The sequence below is a fragment of the Zootermopsis nevadensis genome, unplaced genomic scaffold (assembly GCF_977971745.1).
Source record: "Zootermopsis nevadensis isolate Lab colony 2312 unplaced genomic scaffold, Znev_1.0 Znev_ptg000030l, whole genome shotgun sequence".
Lineage (NCBI taxonomy): Eukaryota > Metazoa > Arthropoda > Insecta > Blattodea > Termopsidae > Zootermopsis > Zootermopsis nevadensis.
In genome coordinates this window covers 16,179,225-16,198,286 of record NW_028259162.1, presented here as the reverse complement: position 1 = coordinate 16,198,286, position 19,062 = coordinate 16,179,225, and the positions used below count along the sequence as shown (strand labels likewise).

General features: G+C 35.8%; 2 protein-coding genes across 4 annotated transcripts in view; one reads left to right on the top strand and one right to left on the bottom strand.

The window, feature by feature from the left end:
• The window catches only part of LOC147872172 (ribosomal protein S6 kinase beta-like), a 353,544-nt gene extending 338,004 nt beyond the window's left edge, over positions 1-15,540 (top strand). Inside the window, exons 1-7 of one of the 3 annotated variants that reach the window (XM_087358846.1) lie at positions 203-383; positions 1,384-1,609; positions 2,339-2,599; positions 3,739-3,807; positions 4,415-4,621; positions 5,932-6,047; positions 15,242-15,540. In XM_087358846.1, coding sequence (XP_087214972.1) covers positions 336-383; positions 1,384-1,609; positions 2,339-2,599; positions 3,739-3,807; positions 4,415-4,621; positions 5,932-6,047; positions 15,242-15,385 — 1,071 coding nt within the window. In that variant the 5' untranslated portion in view covers positions 203-335 and the 3' untranslated portion in view covers positions 15,386-15,540. Of the gene's footprint in view, positions 1-202; positions 384-1,383; positions 1,610-2,338; positions 2,600-3,738; positions 3,808-4,414; positions 4,622-5,931; positions 6,048-15,241 lie in introns of those variants that run through there. The other 2 variants (XM_087358847.1, XM_087358848.1) reach the window with 2 other exon arrangements.
• A 1,016-nt stretch (positions 15,541-16,556) lies between these two features.
• Positions 16,557-19,062, bottom strand: LOC110835170 (ionotropic receptor 21a). The gene has a single exon (XM_087358865.1). It carries the CDS (start codon positions 19,060-19,062, stop codon positions 16,840-16,842), a length of 2,223 nt encoding a protein of 740 aa, XP_087214991.1. The 3' UTR covers positions 16,557-16,839.

Sequence of the window (19,062 nt, the reverse complement as noted above, 5' to 3'; positions counted from 1 at the left end):
CTTCTGACTTTTGTTATTTGGTGTTGTAGGCGATGTCGTCTGAAAAGTATCAGCTGTAGTGACTTACCTCCAGAATAATGGCTTCAAAATCAATATTCAGAATGGAGTTCTTACATGCTGTCGACATCTGTCGGACATAGCGGATACTTCGTTACTAAAACTCGACTCACAATATCGATTGAGGACAGGTATTGCGCAACTACCAATCGTCAACAGCACGAGCAAATTTCGAAACGTCGACATAACGGTTTGCAACATTTTTCGAAGTAAACTGTGAAAAAAAGAATACGATAAAAAAGTAAGTGTGTCACAAGAAGAACATTGCTCATTTCAATATGTACAGCATAAAATCCAACTGGCGAACAGGATTTTTGCGGAGTTGGGTAAGTAATATACAGGGAACTAACCTGATATTTTCAAACTGGACAAGGAAATAAAAATATGTATTTAAAGCATTATATTTTATTTTATTGGTTTTATTATTTGAAATTAAAGCAAATCCTTTGAAGGCTAGTTCAGTGTAACATGTACAATGGGCGTTATAAAGTCAACTTCATGTTGACCTGCTATTATTACTTGTGATACAGGTTCAACTATTATAAGAAAGGTCCCAGGGATGAAATTCTACAAAAAAGGCAATGAATGTCAAATTCTGTAGATGCAGGGAATTTATTCTCCCCATGAGCAGCTACCAACCATTCATGAAATGAAATGAATTTCACATGAAAGAAACATTTTACTTGCTATTAATTATATTATCACTACAAATGGCGTGGTTAAGAGCAATTTGGGGAATACTTGCTACTGTGCAGTTCAGAACATTGTATCTTATGGACTGCACTCTATCAAGAAATGTAATAAATGTAAGGATAAAAATACACAAGGGCTGAAATTTTACAAATTCTTTTGTATGGGCATGACGCTCAATCCCTTAGATCAAGGAAAGAACACAGACCGAGAAGACAAATATCACCTGGGATGTTGCGACATTTATTCCAAGTTGGGGGTGTCTTAGGATAATGTGTTAAAGAGAAAATTTTAAATTACGGTGGGGGCTGAAGGAGCTGCATAATTTGTGCTCTTCAGTCAGATAGTATAAGAATGATACACCAAGCAGGATGAGATGGGCAGGAAATACAGAACACACAGGAGAGATTATATTTGCAATGGAGAGGGAAGAACAGTTGTGAGATGTAGCACAGAAGAGAGGGAAACATTAAAACACGTCTTGTATGTGATGTGTGAGTACGGACTGGACTGATTTAGAATAACTGCTATTTTTATAATGTTATGAACTATAAAATGTAGGAGGAGAGTTTTGTGACTTTGTCAGTTTGACAGCCAGACAGTGACTGATTCGCCTGTTATAACCTATCTTTCAAGTATCATATTAAAAACAATGAATTGGACCAGAACATGGAGTGCCCCTTCAACCGTGGGGATGAGCATGGCCAATTCTGGAACAACAAACCTGTCTCGGACTGGGACAGGGAAGCTCTTTACGATTGGTACAACAAAAATGTAGAAGATTGGGACAAAGCCCCAGAAAACTGGGACGATGACAGTCTCAAGAACTGGGATAAAGACCACATGGAGGACAGACTCTCAGGTATGTGACCAAACCTGTTATCATTTTGTGTTGCTTGCTATTAACAAGGGGGATATTTGGCTGATAAAAGACAGGCAGTACTAAGTTTGATACAGGACAATTTTGCTCCTGATGCGAAGAGAACGCATGCAAATGGTACATATCTTAGCTAATAAATTTTATCATCTATTTATTTATTAATTTGTGGTTTATATAAAGGCAGTGTCAGAAGCTCATACAATGTAGCATAGAATATTCATATTCCTGCTTTAAGTTCATGAACATGCTGTCTTGCATGGTAAATTTTAGAATGCCTACTTTTGACATAGTATCAACAAAATGTGAATGTGTGTGGATGAATGGGGTAATGTTTCCATATTTGTTATTTTTAATTTCTAATGCATTAATCTATTACCAGAATAATGGTTAATTGCAAATGTCTGTAAAGAAACTGCTAAGGAAAATGTTGTTGCTATTAACTACGAATGAAGATTTCAGCTGACAATCATTACCCGTATAGCACAAAATTTCTCTGATTATGTGCATCTCATGTTACTTTTAGGATAATACGAGGCGCATCCCAAAAGTAAGTTTCCCACTCGTCCCACAGCTAGCAAACCTTATATTGAGCGAAGCGACTGTGCGTACGTGATAGAGCAATGACGTAGCATGGCGCATGCACTAACAGTACTTCCCGCGTTCTCACAGTAGCATCGTTGCAGCTGTTGAAGATGGAGGTTCTTATTCCAGCTCCCGCCGACTGTGAAGTGCGGTCAGTGATAACGCTAGGCCGCACACGGCTCGACGGACAGCTAGTCTCCTGCAGGAGTTCAGCTGGGAGGTGTTTAATCATCCACCCTACAGCCCGGACCTCGCTCCCAGTGATTTCCATCTTTTCCTACACCTCAAGAAATTCCTGTCCGGTCAGCGTCAGCGTTTTGAGAATGACAGAGAGGCGGAGATGTGTCACACAGTGGTTCCAATCCCAGGCGGCAGACTTCTACGACACAGGTATTCAAAAGTTGGTCCCACGGTATGACAAATGTCTCAATTCCGGTGGCGAATATGTTGAAAAATAGCTGGACACTTGCTGTATCTGTTGCAATAAATATTTCCATGAAATTGTGTTTTGTTTCTGTAAACGGCCCCAGGGAAACTTACTTTAAGGACGAGCCTCGTAAAAGGAAAGAAGGTGGCATTACAATAATATTGATGCACAAGGCATGCATGTACTGTGTGAAAGAATATTTATTGTAATTGGCCACTTCAGTGACGTGGGGGAGGTGGCATGGAAACATTACGATGGATTTTAGGGAAATATGTTGTGAACCTCTGAGGTGACTGGAAGTTTCTTCCTATTAGCAGGCATTATTATTACTATTGTACGCTACTACTTATAGTGGCAATGATATCAAATATTTCTCAAGTGGACACAATGTATTTTTTTGTACTCCTCGGCCTTTGATTTAAGAATGATCACAATTTCCTGCAGTGGAGAACATGACCACTTTATGCTACTGAAAATTTTATTATTTGATGGTACCACACCAACGACCATGGAGTTGTTAACCCAACGTCCCTGAATTAGAAAATGAATAAACACACTAAATATTATTTAACAGACAGCACTACAAACAGCATTACATACATAGGAAGATAATATTAAAATCATTTCCTAACTGGTTCGAACACTCAGCAAGTACATCAAATACTGTAAGTTCTCCATCTGAATCTGTCATTGCACAATAAATTGTGAGTAAACACAAAATAGTCATGTATAATTTTTAGAAACCATCAGAAATAATAACTATCATTAGGACTACTAGAGCAGTTCTTAGCAAGTCAAAATGCCAATATATATGGCACAGTATAGACTAATATTGTAAACTTCAATTTAAACTACAGGCTGATTTTAGAGACAACAAAATTTCAGACCACTTATTTAAACATTGCCTATTACGTAAGTCCTACAGACAGTAATTTAATAAATCAGGAAAGTGATCACCATCTGTGGTAACATTCCTCTTCATTTATGATGGACGGTCCATTCAATGGGCAAATTATGTGGCGTACTACGAAAATTATTTTAATCATGCTGTATGGGTAGGATGCCTTAGAACATGCCTGTAATTTTAAAAACTTTGTTACAGCCAAGAATTCGCAGCCTTACGCAACAAAACTGAGAGACTTTGACCCGCTAAGACTTCTAGGGGAAGGAGGTAAGTATATATTTCCATTAACACTTGCCTATCTCTGCTGATAAATATAGGCCTGACTTTCTGTAATCCTCTAGATCAATGGGCAAAATAGTAGAAGTAGTAGCACCAACAGCTGTTACTGTATTCAGACATGTGATTATGATCATTAGATATCTAACCACAACCTTCACAAACTCTGAACCAAATCTTTATTAATAATGTTTGAGCAAAATGAAGCATCAGAAATATTTTCTTGCTACAAGACGTCATGGTGTGGTTGAGAATAGTTGGAAACAAACCAAAATTCTTTTGTGCTTAAATTAAATCAAAAACACATTTTGCTAACAATACCATTCTTTTTCTTATTGCCGACTATTTTCTTGAATGTTATCTGGAAAGAGTGGACTGACAAATGGTAACCATTATTAACCGTTGTGTCTTTATCTTGGTACACATAAAGACCCACAAATTCATAATTTTAGCACAAAATGCACAAAATCACACAAATGTTTGATATTACACAAAACGTTTATAAACAATAATGATCTTTATAAAGGAACAGTCTACAAATACCTGAGACCACTATTGAGCAGAAAGCAACAAGAATCATAACCGTGTGCTGTTACAGGTTTTGGAAAAGTTTTCATGACGAGGAAGAACTGTGGCATGGATAACAACAAGACATATGCGATGAAAATCATGGATGTTCCCGTTGAAGGCGACCGAGACAAATACCAAACAGAGTGCTACGTCCATCAACTCTGCTCCCAATTTCCATTCTTGGTAGCACTCTGTTACGCCTTCAACACAAAGTCAAAGATGGGTCTCGCACTTGGTGAGTACATGAAAAACAATTCCTGTTTCGAGGATGGTTGAGAAGCAAAGTGAACAATTTAACAACAGAAGTGTCAGTGCATTGTATTGCCAAGTAATGTAGTAAAATTTACAATGCTGCAGAGGGACTTGCTGCCCCCATACCCTAGTAACACAAAGAATAAGAACCGGGTTCAAACTTAAATCCCTAACATTCCATGTTTTGAGAATATGCGTACTCTGCTGGAATCGAAACCTTCAAAATTCTGTTAATTAGTGTCAAAACTATTAAAGATAAGGACAAATTTGCTGTACTTAGGCCTATCTTCTGCATAACAGTGCTTTTAGTGCAACATCTTAAAATCGTTATTAAACCTCTATCTTCCGTGAAACCTAATTGATATTTTAATTTGTACACATCTGTATGTCCCTTATTCCAAATCCTGTAGTTGGTATAATTTGTGAATCCATGGAAAGTTTACAGATATATGTACTGTCTATCAGAGCGAAGAACTAGCTTGACCTTCATACACAAGTGCCCGTCTGCAGTGATGTGCATCCCTCCTAACAAGCACAAGAGAAATCAACAGCTGACACTCATTAGTTTTCCAGCGTTTCACCTCATTTTTCTAGTTTCGGCATTTTTTAGTTTCTCTTTTTACTTTAATGGTCACTGCCAGCACCTGCAACAGAGGGAATGTTCTTCGTGTCCTTTAATATTTTTAGGACCACATTCAGGATGCCTTCAAGTTTGAGTTAGTTATTACTTTAGACAGACAGACAGACAGTATGTATGATACAGGAAATCCTCCTGCTGAGCAAGGTGGTCTGGTGTACTGAGTGTACATCAGTTTGAATGATTCCAGTCAACACCAGTTGCGTGCTGTGGTGTTAACACACAGTCCTATCACTCATGTTTTGTATAAGGAATCATGTTTACTCATGATTTATTACTGTATATAGTAGCCTATAGTGTACATAGCAGTAAAATAATTTTCAATAACAACTGAATCGTTTTAGAATGGGTAGCATGTGGACCATGTGGACCTTAGGAAGAAGGGCCAGCGTATTATTTATTTGCTTCTCAAACATCGAGTGCAGTGTCCTGCATGGGCTGTGAGTTTTGTCTCGCAAAGAGATGTACAACAGGACTGTCTACAGATTGTGCTCCATCCCCCACTGATGAACAAATCTGCTGTTTCCAGTCTTTTGCAGAGGAAAACATTGCAGTAACTCCATTGTCAAATTCAACAGATAGCGCAGTAGCACTCACTTACCCCTAGTTTCATTAAGTGTCTTTACAGTAACAATAATGCATTATTATTTTTCCAGAATATTATCCTGGTGGAGACTTGTACCATTTGCTGCGTTACTGGGGCAAGTTTACAGAGACTGCAGCAAGACTATACCTAGCGGAGATAGTCCTGGCAGTTGAATACCTGCATCAGGTATTCAGACATCACCTCACTTGTCTGCATTAAACTACTTAAGTGAATGTGGGACTATAACTTTTTTATTCTGTTCAATGTCATTTTTATTTTCTGTGGTAAACAACAATAACAGTATATATGACATCTTAGTTAAAGCGCTATAAGGCAGAAATGCAAAATAGTAGTACTACAACTTACTGCCACATTAACCTTTATCTTACTAGCATTCCTTGTCTGGGACATAAGTTGTGTACTCAGCCCTATGAACGTTCCTTGTGCGGAACTCAAAACTTGCAACACTGTAAGTAGACTTGGTTATGTCTTTTGGCCTCTTTTAGGGGCTGCAAATATTGAGTCACTTTCTCTAGGGTTCTGGCAAGTTCAACCTGAGCTGTCAACCTGGAAACTATAATCAATCAGAAATTAAACAACTTTATAAAAAGAAATACCAATTAAATATACTAACATATAAAAAGCACTTAGAAGTCACGAACATATGGAAATTTGAATCATTTACTTCACAGACCGATGTAAACATCAAAAGCATCACTTTAAACAATAAAGTTGATCCATTATATGAAAATATCTGGACACGACCTCCAATACTACACTATGAAAAATTGTAAAAAATTGTAATTGAGTTTTAAATTTAATATAATTTTACACCTGATGGTTTAATAAAACCGAAACATGTTGTAACTGTTCCAATTGTAAATCGATTATTCGATATGGAACACAGAATGATATTTTAATTATTTTATAGTTTAATTGTGTATATTTTAGTTAAATAGTTTAATTGTTTTAGTGAAAATTTTAAATTGTATTAGTTAAATAGTGATTTTAATTAAATTATTATTAGTTAATTGTGTATATTTTAGTTAAATAGTTTAATTATTTTAATGAAATTTTTAAATTGTATTAGTTAAATAGTGTTTTTAATTAAATTGTTTTGAGTTTAATTGATTATATTTTAGTTAAATACCTTAATTGTTTTAGTGAAAAAGTTAAATTGTATTAGTTAAATAGTGTTTTAATTAAATTGTTTTTAATTAATTTTTTAGTTTAATTGTTTATATTTTAGTTGAATAGTTTAATTGTTTTAGTGAAAAAGTTAAATTGTATTAGTTAAATAGTGCTTTTAATTAAATTGTTTTGAGTTTAATTAATTATATTTTAGTTAAATACCTTAATTGTTTTAGCGAAAAAGTTAAATTGTGTTAGTTAAATAGTGTTTTAATTAATTTTTTTAGTTAAATTGTTTAATTGCTTTAGTGAAGAAGTTAAATTGTATTAGTTAAATAGTGATTTTAATTAAATTATTATTGGTTAATTGTGTATATTTTAGTTAAATAGTTTAATTGTTTTAGTGAAAATTTTAAATTGTATTACTTAAATAGTGATTTTAATTAAATTATTATTAGTTTAATTGTGTATATTTTAGTTAAATAGTTTAATTGTTTTAGTTAAAATTTTAAATTATATTAGTTAAATAGTGTTTTAATTGAATTATTTTTATTTTAATTGTTTATGTTTTAGTTAAATAGTTTAATTGTTTTAGTGATAATTTTAAATTGTTTTAGTTAAATAGTGATTTTAATTAAATTGTTTTGAGTTTAATTGTGTATATTTTAGTTAAATAGTTTAATTGTTTTAGTGAATTTTACATTGTATTAGTCAAATAGTGATTTTAATTAAATTATTAGTTTAATTGATTATATTTTAGTTAAATACCTTAATTGTTTTAGCGAAAACGTTAAATTGTGTTAGTTAAATAGTGTTTTTATTAAATTTGTTTAGTTTAATTGTTTATATTTTAGTTACATTGTTTAATTGTTTTAGCGAAAAAGTTAAATTGTATTAGTTAAATAGTGTTTTTAATTAAATTCCTTTTAATTAAATTGTTTTTAGTTTAATTGTCTAGATTTTTTAAATAGTTGAATTGTTCCAATTAAATATGAATTGAATATTAAATAAAAAGCATGTATATAAACTTCCCTTTTGTTATTTTAGCAAAGTAATATTTGAACGTGTCTCCATCCGTGGAATAGAGGATAATGTGCTCGCCACTGGACCCAAGGTACGCGGGTTCAAACCCGCCCGAGGTCGATAAGAATCCATAGCACAGCTTCCTCCGGAGGGGAAGTAAAGCCGGCGGTCACATGACGTAAAATTACGGCGCGTAAAGGAACCTTACGAGCACGAACGAGATATTTCTTAAGCAAAATTCAGCCATTAGCAATAATTTTCTGATGAAGAAGAGCATTTTTAGTTTAAACATTTTCAAGATAACGAACCATCGCTGCTATCCGCACTACATGACTGAACATTCGGCCTCTTGTACGAGTTCCAAAACCTGTTGCTTATGTAGGACATGCTTAATTTTGCCCACTGTTTAACAACACATTCATTCACAATTGTCTTTCGTTCTTTGTAGGATTAGAGGTTTTGATGATACAAGAAATTCTGCATGCACGCCTTGCGCGCTACATACCCAGCCCATCAGAGCCTGATATATTTCACTATCCTCACTGTTCCAGGTGACCCGTACTCGTTATGCAGAATTCTAAATTCCCAACTCACTTCATCCCTCGCCAGCTGAGTCCGGTCCTCATCCTTAAAGGTTAGACCTCAGACACGCGTTAGCATTATCCTACAATAATACCAATGTGTCGAAATTTATTTCCCCTGCCCTTCTTGCAGTAACTTTTAATCTTATATATTCTATGCAGTCTTCTGATTTTTGTGTGTTTAACCATGTCAATTTTTCTTCAATATTATTATTTGATTTCTTCATCCCATTTATGTAGTCTCTTTTTAGAATGCATTTTCTATATTTGCCTAAACTTTCATAAGCAGCATTCCATCATTGCTTATAAGAATATTTCCAATTTGTTTGTTGATTGTTTTCTGATACAACCATTTTATGCTGTGATCATTTAATAATTTAACTTTATAAAAGAATTCTCTTTCTTTAATTTTTGTTATTTTTCTGATCGAATATCATTTAGGTGGGAATCTAAGCTCAGCCTTGCCTAAATAATGATCAAAGCCGATTTAGTGTCCTCTGTATGTTCTAACATTGAGAAATAGTTTTGCTTTCTTTACTTTTTTTATGAAATAATTCTAATGGATCGTCAATTTCTTGCAGACCAAGTGTACTTACGAATTTATTTATGTTTGTAAAAAGAGTTTATAATACTCATATTGTTATATTACGAAAAATCTACTGGTTTCTGACTATTCCTATTCAGAAATTGTTTTCCAAATTATCCAGTTACATTATCATTTGGGGTGTTTCCTATTCTAGCATTAAGGTCGCTTGCTAGTATTATGTAATAATTTTTGTTTACTTTACTAATTATATCTTTTAATTGTTTGTAAAAATTCCCACTCTCATCTTCTCTCCCTTCTCCTGGGGCATACAGGGCATGTAGTGTTAATTTTCCTGTATTAAATTGGATTCTGATTTCTAATATTATTTCATTGTAGAATTTATAATGGAGAATTTGATTTTTTTATTAACTTGTGACACCATATTGTTACTCTTGCTTGAGCACAGATGTTTCTGTCTACACCTGAATGTATAATTCTGCGATTCAGTAGTTCTTTATGATGTTGTCTTTGTTTCTGTGATAGCGAAATTTTGATATTACTTTAATTTAAAATGGAATCTAATTCATGTTCTTTATAATTTAAACTTCTTATATTGCCAGTCGCAAAGTTACGGAATTTCTCTTTCTTCCACAGTTGTTTTACCTTGTTTATGCTATGGTCTGTCATTGTTTGATCTGTTCTTTATTTGTCATTTGAGGATTGAAAGAAATTGTATATATCCCGGGACAGGTTTCTAGCCTGACACTTTTTAAGTCCAGTGATGGGGCTGCCACCTTTTAGCCTCCTGGACAGGCTTCTAAATGGCATATGCACCATTGCAGATAAAACATCCCACTGTGACTCGGACCCCAGTGCATCATTTGTTAAACAGGTTGCAACCCAGGAAGTTTAGGATGGTGGTTGGGCAGGAGTGGCTATATGAGATGCACCAATAAACTTTGCAATCCTTAAACGATGAAAACTGCTAAAATTAGCCTTGGAATTGACAATGACCACTTCCTATCACATCCTACAGAATTTATTATTCTCAGAAACAAACTGTGTTCATGTATGACAAATATGCGTTAAGTAATCCCTGAATTACAGAAGATATGGACTTTGCTTCACTTTTCATGCCACTTTTATACATCTTTATATTTAATGTAAATGTGATATTGCAAAAATTTATAGGGGAAGGGGGTAGGTGCAGAGATTTGCATTCATTACCAACTGGATAAGCCACAATACCCTTCAGTCAGGGCAATGTAATCAACATTGGCCATGGTTTGACCAGAGATGTACTGAATACAAAATTAGAACTTAACCACAGTTTGGTTAGAAGGCATTTCATCTAGCAACACCATCAATACAGTATGCAGGTAAGAACAGTGACATGCTGTCATTCAGACTTTCAGTAACAAACACACTAAAAATACTCCAATAAAACATGATATCCTAAGTTATGCTGCAGGGTAGCAACACATTCTATTTGCACATCTACTGCAACTACTTACCGCCGTGTTATGGAATCTTACAGGTAATCAGATATTCGAAAAAGTTCTGTCACACACCAAAATGGTCGAGCATTTTCTCTGCAAACGATGTCCAAAACTATTGTTATTACTAACGAAAATTCAGATTCACACATTTCAACAAGTACAAAATACGTCTGTGTTTATGCATAATAATAACTTTTAAAGCCAAATGGTAAGTATATGTGCCACTGCTTTAGCAGTACCAACTGCTGTTTGAGTCTTGTGTGATTCTCAACATGAACACCGATTATTTCCTTAAATAGCTTTAAGCATTTGATCAATGAAATGGTGAAATATGTTTTCATTTGATACAGACTGAACTATTATGTATTATTTAGATGAGCTTCTGTTTCATCTGGCGAATGATTAAGCTTGCATTATTTATGTCTAATATTAAGCTTCATATTCTTGATGATTTTAGGAAATATAATGTAAAACTAACTAGCTCCCTACTAGCAGAACCTGCAGGTCCAACACCAACAACATGACTACAAATTTGGAATTGAAAGTGTCGTCGTCGTCGTCGTCGTCGTCGTCGTCTTCTTCTTCTTCTTCTTCTTCTTCTTCTTCTTCTTCTTCTTCTTCTTCTTCTTCTTCTTCTTCTTCTTCTTCTTCTTCTTCTTCTTCTTCTTCTTCTTCTTCTTCTTCTTCTTCTTCTTCTTCTTCTTCTTCTTCTTCTTCTTCTTCTTCTTCTTCTTCTTCTTCTTCTTCTTCTTCTTCTTCTTCTTCTTCTTCTTCTTCTTCTTCTTCTTCTTCTTCTTCTTCTTCTTCTTCTTCTTCTTCTTCTTCTTCTTCTTCTTCTTCTTCTTCTTCTTCTTCTTCTTCTTCTTCTTCTTCTTCTTCTTCTTCTTCTTCTTCTTCTTCTTCTTCTTCTTCTTCTTCTTCTTCTTCTTCTTCTTCTTCTTCTTCTTCTTCTTCTTCTTCTTCTTCTTCTTCTTCTTCTTCTTCTTCTTCTTCTTCTTCTTCTTCTTCTTCTTCTTCTTCTTCTTCTTCTTCTTCTTCTTCTTCTTCTTCTTCTTCTTCTTCTTCTTCTTCTTCTTCTTCTTCTTCTTCTTCTTCTTTTTTTCCTTTCCCATTTTGGGATATAGCAAACACTGAATTACAAACACATTCTGTGAATGATGCATCATATTATATTCACACACATATATGAATGTATATACCGCCAACATACATAAATTATGTTATTTCAGTTAATATTTTAAGTGGGATACTGCCTCAAGTGGCCCAATAGGCAAGCTGCCACAGAACCCTTTGTTATATTTACTGTATCAACACTATCAGAGCAGTCAATGTAAGTGCTATGTATGCATATAACCAGAACATTAAATTGCTACATGTTGTTGTATTATATATGGTCATGGGATAAGAAAAAGACCCAGTTCACTTCTATCTCCCCAATTAAACCAACAAATGTTGATTCTGTAAGTTGTATTTTCAGAAGTATCTTTTAGGGTTATTTTATATATTTTGATGTCCATACATTTATATTAATATGCCACAGGTCTTCTTGTTATTGGGGTTTTCTCATTTTCACTAGTTTCTCATTCCAGACACCTTCCCTCAAATTCTCTTCTTTGATCATTTTATGAACACCACTCATTTGCTGCCCCCCTTTCACATTTTCCAATTTGTGTCCATCTACAGTCCATTGTTATTTCTACATCACCATTCCCAACATCTTAACACACAAATTAATGCTATTATAAATTGTGCAGTTTAACAGTCCCTTTGTTTCTTGCCCTATTTCATAACATTCAGTCAGCATTCTTATTACAAAGTGAATTGCTTAATTCTTCTGACAACCTCTTTGTGTGAAGCACTTTACTTTAATGACTTATTCTGAGCTATCCTTATCCTTAATAACATTTTAAGAATACCATGTATGACAACATTCCCGTGCAAAGGATGAATTTAATGAAAATGTTTTATAGTTCTATGAGTCACATCTGTGTTTTCTCACAAGTAATGTACATCACACATGTAAGGTCTGTCTGACCTAAAGCAACATTTGCAATGACCTATGGTGAATTTTTTCTAAGTGTAAATAACACAAGTCTGCAGATTTCTGACAGTGATTCGTTACATAACCTGTAAAACATATTTTTATGCACTTTGCACATTGTCTAAATTAAAAATAGAATCACAACACTTCAGAAGCTTGATTCTGCTTCCATCTTTGCCTTCCAAATCTGTGATTTTATTTATAATTTACTTGAATGACAAAGACCAAAAAGAAACAATTTTACCGACAATAAATAACACTAACCCTCATGTAAAGATTCATATTCAGAATTATAGTGTTACTTGGAAGACTTGGATGTTTGAAGGAGGATAACATTAATTATAATGGCGCTTAAGGAAAGAGGCAAAAGGAGGTCTGCTGGATTCATCTGACTCAGGATAGGGTCCAGTGGCAAGCCATTTTGAACATGGTAATGAAAATTCTGGTTTCATAAAAGGAGAGGGATTTCTTAACTAGGTGAGTGTCTATTAGCACCTCAAGAACTCTGCACCATAGATTTAGATTTAAGATATTTATTATGCTGAATTCTTTGTGGCACAGCAAAATTTATTAAAGTTTCAGATATTGTTTAATTCTAGCATTTCATTTAGCCAAGTCAGTTCACATTGTTAAGGGCTCTCACAAAATGTCAATTACCTTAATAATGAATATTAATATTTAAGTAATCTGTTGTGTTTAATGTGTTGAGTTAATGTAATAATTATACCTACTCCTTAACCACTGTCTTGACAATCACATGATTTTAGTGTTGAATCCAGATTACTTCCATTGGGTTAAATATTATAAACATCCTTGTACTTCCAATACAAAGACAGTTCTACCTTTCCTTCTAAAAGTATATGCTATACACTTACTCCATGGAGCCGAATCCTTCCTGAGAAGCCAACAGTCGCTAAGCCTAAGCCACTCAAGAAATTCCCAACATTACAGAACGTAATTTTTTATATTTTCAGAAAAAGTAGAGATTATTGAGCCAAACCAACCACAATGACTCAGAAACTTACAATGCACATATTAATATGTATGAAATATATGCATATTATATTAAGGTCGATTGTTATTGTTAGACTTGTTTCTTTCTCTGATGCTGTATACCCTCTTGTTTGTATGCTCCTCAGACACTTTAAGGTTAAGTAGCTTTTTCTTTTAGCTCATATTGAGCGATCATGTCAGAAAGGCATATTTGCATAATCGAAGATATCTGGTCTACTCCTTACTTACTTACTTACTCTGTGAAGCTAAGTCCTTCCTGAGAAGTTCCTGAAACTACATGTGTTTATATTACATAAATGCTGCAAATTATGCATGTTTAGAAATTCCTGGCTAGCAATATCAGTGCAAAGTAAGCTTGATGACTGGGGTTTGATTCCCAGTAAGGGTAATATTTTCTTCACCTCCACGTCATACTAGGCTGAGGCAAGCACACCCTCATCCAGTCTGTGTCAGGGGCTCTGTCCCTGGGGTGTGAAGCTCACCACCTGCATCTTGTGCTGAAGTTAAGAATGCATGGAGCTCTGCCTAGATTCCCCATAGGTTTTCATGTTAAGCTACGTAATTAAGCAAGAAGGACAATTTAATTTTATCCTCATTATTAATAGTGTATTATGAAGAAATGACTAAGAATAATTTTTAGGTGTCTTTTAAAATTTATGTCAAGGAAGGGCAGTAGTGACACTATAAGTTTGAGATAAAGGGTTTGCTTATGTTTTTGTTTTTTATAATGAGAATCACCAAATATTGGGGTGATCAGATAAAGGAGGGTCAAGGTGTGAGAGATTAGAAATGCAATTTCTCATCTGATGAAAATAACCAAGTGCTGGAGACTGGTATGTATCCATTAATTCTGCTTCTTTATCTAAGCAAAGAGTGTGGACAGTGCGTGACTGAAGTTTCGTCTGGGTTTCCACAGAATATTACATTAAATAGGTTATTAGACATTGACTTCACATCCTTTTTCAGTTTATCTTTCTGAATTCTCTTACCATATAATTTGTAGTTACAGGAAAGTTACTGAATTCTTCAAGAATCAGTATATAATGTTTAATTACATCATTGGTAAAATAGAATTGCATAGATTGCTAGTGTTGCTTTGGTTCATCATGTTGGTATCACTGTTATTAGTATTATTTTTAGAGCATATTTTTAACAAATGAATGCATATTTTCAAATGATTCTGTCAAGAGTTTAATATGGAGTTTTCATTCTCTGAACACCCAGTATTTTGTAATGAAATTTAAAAAAGAAGGAATGAAGATAGAGTGAAGAAAATAGAGTGTCTGGTAAAGGTTAAAGAGGAAAGGAAGAATGTTATAAATTATCTTTATAAACAAGGAGTAACGAAATAAAAATATGAATATTTATCGATATATATATATATATATATATATATATATATATATATAATAGAATGGTGATTGGCATATGATTGTACTGTAATCAAAGTTTATGCTTGCTAACAAAGATGCCTGGTTCTACATTTGGCACCAATTAGAGTAAAAGACAGCAGTGAATGTATATCAGATGATAACATGATTTTTCATGACATCTGCTTCTAACAGGTTTTGAAGACAGAATATCAGGCCCAGCAGACATGTCCTTCAGAACAGATGCGCGCCTCACTTCCTTTGGAGAAATGGCCTCCTCGCACAACCAGTGGCAATATCCCCTTCAAGTCACGTGCCCAATTAAATTCTGAAGAATAATAAGTGATGTCTATTGGAGAAGAATTTGAGGAAAGAGTTTGGACACCATAAGCAAAAATTGTTTATCCCATATAAATTGTAGTGTGAATATTGTTGGATTTCCCATAATGGGATATTTATATTTTAGCTCACTAATAAAATCTTCATATTTTATATTCTGTGTTTAATGAATCCTTTGATCAAAGCTGGTGTTAGCAATATTCAGAATTTGATTCTTATCTCAACAGAACACAGCTCTCCACCATTGTGAGGATCAGTTGGTTAATGCTTTCATGGAAATGGTTGCTGTTTATTTTGAGAATCATACAAAGAACATATAAATATAATCAGTGTGCAAAATGCAGAGTCAGTGATTACTAAAGCACGTGGCATATTTAATTTCCTCTAGACTGTAAGGGGCTAATGTAGATGGATCAGAATTGCTGGACACTTTGCATGCACTGAATGATACAAGTGATACATTCAGAGTTTTGATTGGGGATCCTCAGTTTCAGAGAGGATAGTCTGATGTAGGCAACTTAAACGCAGGTTCTGGGGAGAGATGAGAATTTTGTTTACCACAAAGAAACGACGACAACCCCAATCGCCATAACAGCTCGAGACTGTTTCTATGTTGTCACCACAGATGTCAGTGCGAGCAGAGCGCGCTCATTTCAAATCATTTGAAAGATAAATTGGGTGGCCGCATTACCTTAAATGCCGTGACCCCCCCCCCCCCCCCCATATCACCTGTTGTTAGATACTGGAATTCTGATCGTTTACAACGGATATTAGAGAAATTTTAAGCATTTGTTTCATCGCTTCACTTTGGCTGAATGTTATAATACACACAATATTCATATTACTTGAAAAAGAGTAAAATAATGCGACGTGGCGTAACATATACTTGAAGTGAATCGGAACACCAGTGTTTAACAACACTGTAGTAATACGAAGAAGGTGGTGATGTGCTGAAAATGGGGCTACAACCCAAAACATGCCATCACAAGCGAAATGAAATCAAACCATGAATGGTATGAATGCATAGTAAAAATATTTTAGATAATTTTCAGTACATGGTGCTTTTGTATAATATTAGGTTTAAGTTTATTTTGAAAGCAAAATAACATCACAGAAGAGGCAAGTACCACACAATTTGTTGTAATACTAAATCTGCTGTAAGGGAGAGTACTGTTCAGTCCGAGAGATGGCGGGGCAGTTCTGCTCATCCACTCGCCTCTACTAAACGCATCAAAACAAGACAGAGAAAGCGTTGGATTGACTAGAGTGCGCCGTATAGTTCACGGGAAACTTTAAAAATAAAGAAACGTAAAATTCCCAAGGACATCTACTCTCCATCATAATTGCCTTGCCAATTCCCTGCCTGTGTACTGTGCTGAATGCTTACCTCGGATTAGTGTCAGCTGAGAAATATTGGGTGTTTTTATTCAACAAGACCAGGAATTATTTAATCATTAGTACGCACGGAACGACAAGAACTCGCAAATGAAAACAGTGAAACTAATCAGAAGTCCGAACAAGAGAAACACAAACACTGATTGTAGATGAGAAAATGTCAGCGTTGAGGACTCTTGTTCGGTGCTCAGAACCCGTCGAAGTCTCAGGGTGGTCATCATCTCCTCCCACCACTGCCCCAGCAACCCAGCTTCCACCGTGCGCTGGACAACACTGTCAAGTCTCTCCAGTAGGTGACTCCCTTTCGTCAGATACATCACGAAGTCATAAGTCAGAAATGCATCATGAAAAGGATTGAAAAAATTTCTTCCGCTTCGATCATTGTACTCAAAGCCGTTCTTGTACTGCGCAAGCGTACTCGACACTAACATTGCGAAATCCCCTCTTTCTGCCATCCGTCTAAAACAGCCATCCCCAACGCCAGCGCAGTGACTGCGGCGAGATAGTATCTTCACCAGTATCTTATCCGTAGAGTCGTTGAAGTATCTGTCAAATCCTGAGTGGTACCCGAAATCCAATTTGGATCGCACCAGCTCATCAACGGTACGAACCTGTTTTTCGAACCCTGGATTTATGAGGAAGCTGGTTAAGAACGAGAGGTACACCGCGTTGATGTGCAGGCAATATATGACCCAGATCAGAAATAAAAGTCGTGTCTGAGACGCACGTGGCAGTTCTGGTAGCGAGACCCCGAGCAAGACGGCCCACACGTGAGTCAAACTTTTGACCAGAGTTTCGTAAGACGTCTCCTCGGAAAGACAACTCATGCGCCATAACAGCAGGGCCACTGCGATACTGAGAACGATGATGACCACCCACGTTTCCTTCTCAAAAATCCTGTACAAGCCTTTCCAGTGCGGCACTTGATTGGGACGTCTCACGTGCCACACCAATGCGTCTTTCAAATGAGGGCCCGTGCATTCGAACACCTCGCATAATTCCGTGTCCAGAAGTAAAGCTCCAAAACCTAGCTCACTTACGTTATTGAAGAGATCCCCCTTCATGCCAGTCCACGTGTTATTGGGGAGTTTGTCTCCCCATTTCTCATTTCCGGTCAACTTCAGCTGAAACCGCAAATTCATCTTCTTCATTATCGATTGGAATAAACGTCCCTCGAGACCGTCTATCGATGTCACGCCAGGGTTGTTGCTGTAAGGCAGAATAACAAAGGGCTCGATTTCAGTTGTCGAAACCTTGATGCTGCATCCTTTCAAGTCATGGGGAATCTTCTGTGGGAACAAAGAAGAACCGAGAAGAAATCGTCCTCTGTCTTCAAAGACCCAATAGTTCAACGTGGTTACTCGTACTTTTGTGCATGTCCTCGGTGACCCATAAGGAAACCAAGTGTATAGGACCAGAGCGGATTCCTGGCGCGGAATCGCCACTACCGCGTTGATCACCCTGAAATTCCACAAGAGTTGTAACATTTGCTTCGCCATCACTCTCCTGTATTGATCGTAATGTTTTGTGATAAGGACCAAGAATTTGCCTCTAGGGTTCCAAGAAGCTCGTGCCTTCAGCGCCTGCAGCTGTCGCTCTGTGCGTTCTATAACTCCTTCAGGATCAACCGCGGTGCAAATTATGATGTAATCGGCGTCCTTATACGTTCTTTCCTGATGCCCACCGTCGTCTGCGCTGGAGATGACCAGTGACCATTTCTGTGATTCGTGCAGCAATTGTATCGCCTGATACACGAAGTCCCCAATATTCTCCTTATAATCGTTGCTGAAGATATTAAAATATTTATATGAATTTTTGTTGATGGAGGCATCACTTACTTCCTCAGAGTTTGCAGAGTTATATGAATTCCATGTTTTTCGATCAGTGTTACAGTAACGCCCTTTATCGTCCCCAAATTTTTTCTTGTACCTTTTAGAGCGCAGATCACAAATTACATGGTTCTTATTTTCAGCAGCCGAAGAACTGTGTTTCCGGTTAAAACTCCATGAGTTTTCTTCCTTGTGGCTATATGAAATTCCAAACTTTGCACCCATGTAACTGTTATTTTTTAATATCCTTAACTTCTCAATTTTTCTGTTAGTGGAACCGGGTATTTTCTGTTGGTCGAAGCTCGTTTCCAACGCCACCTTGTTGACATGGTGTACGTCTTGCTTGTTTGGTATGGATATGACTAGTGTGCCACCTGGAGAGAAGTACTGTGAACTAATCGAGTTCATACAACGCAAAACATAGAACTTTGTGATTTTATCTGCTGTTGACAT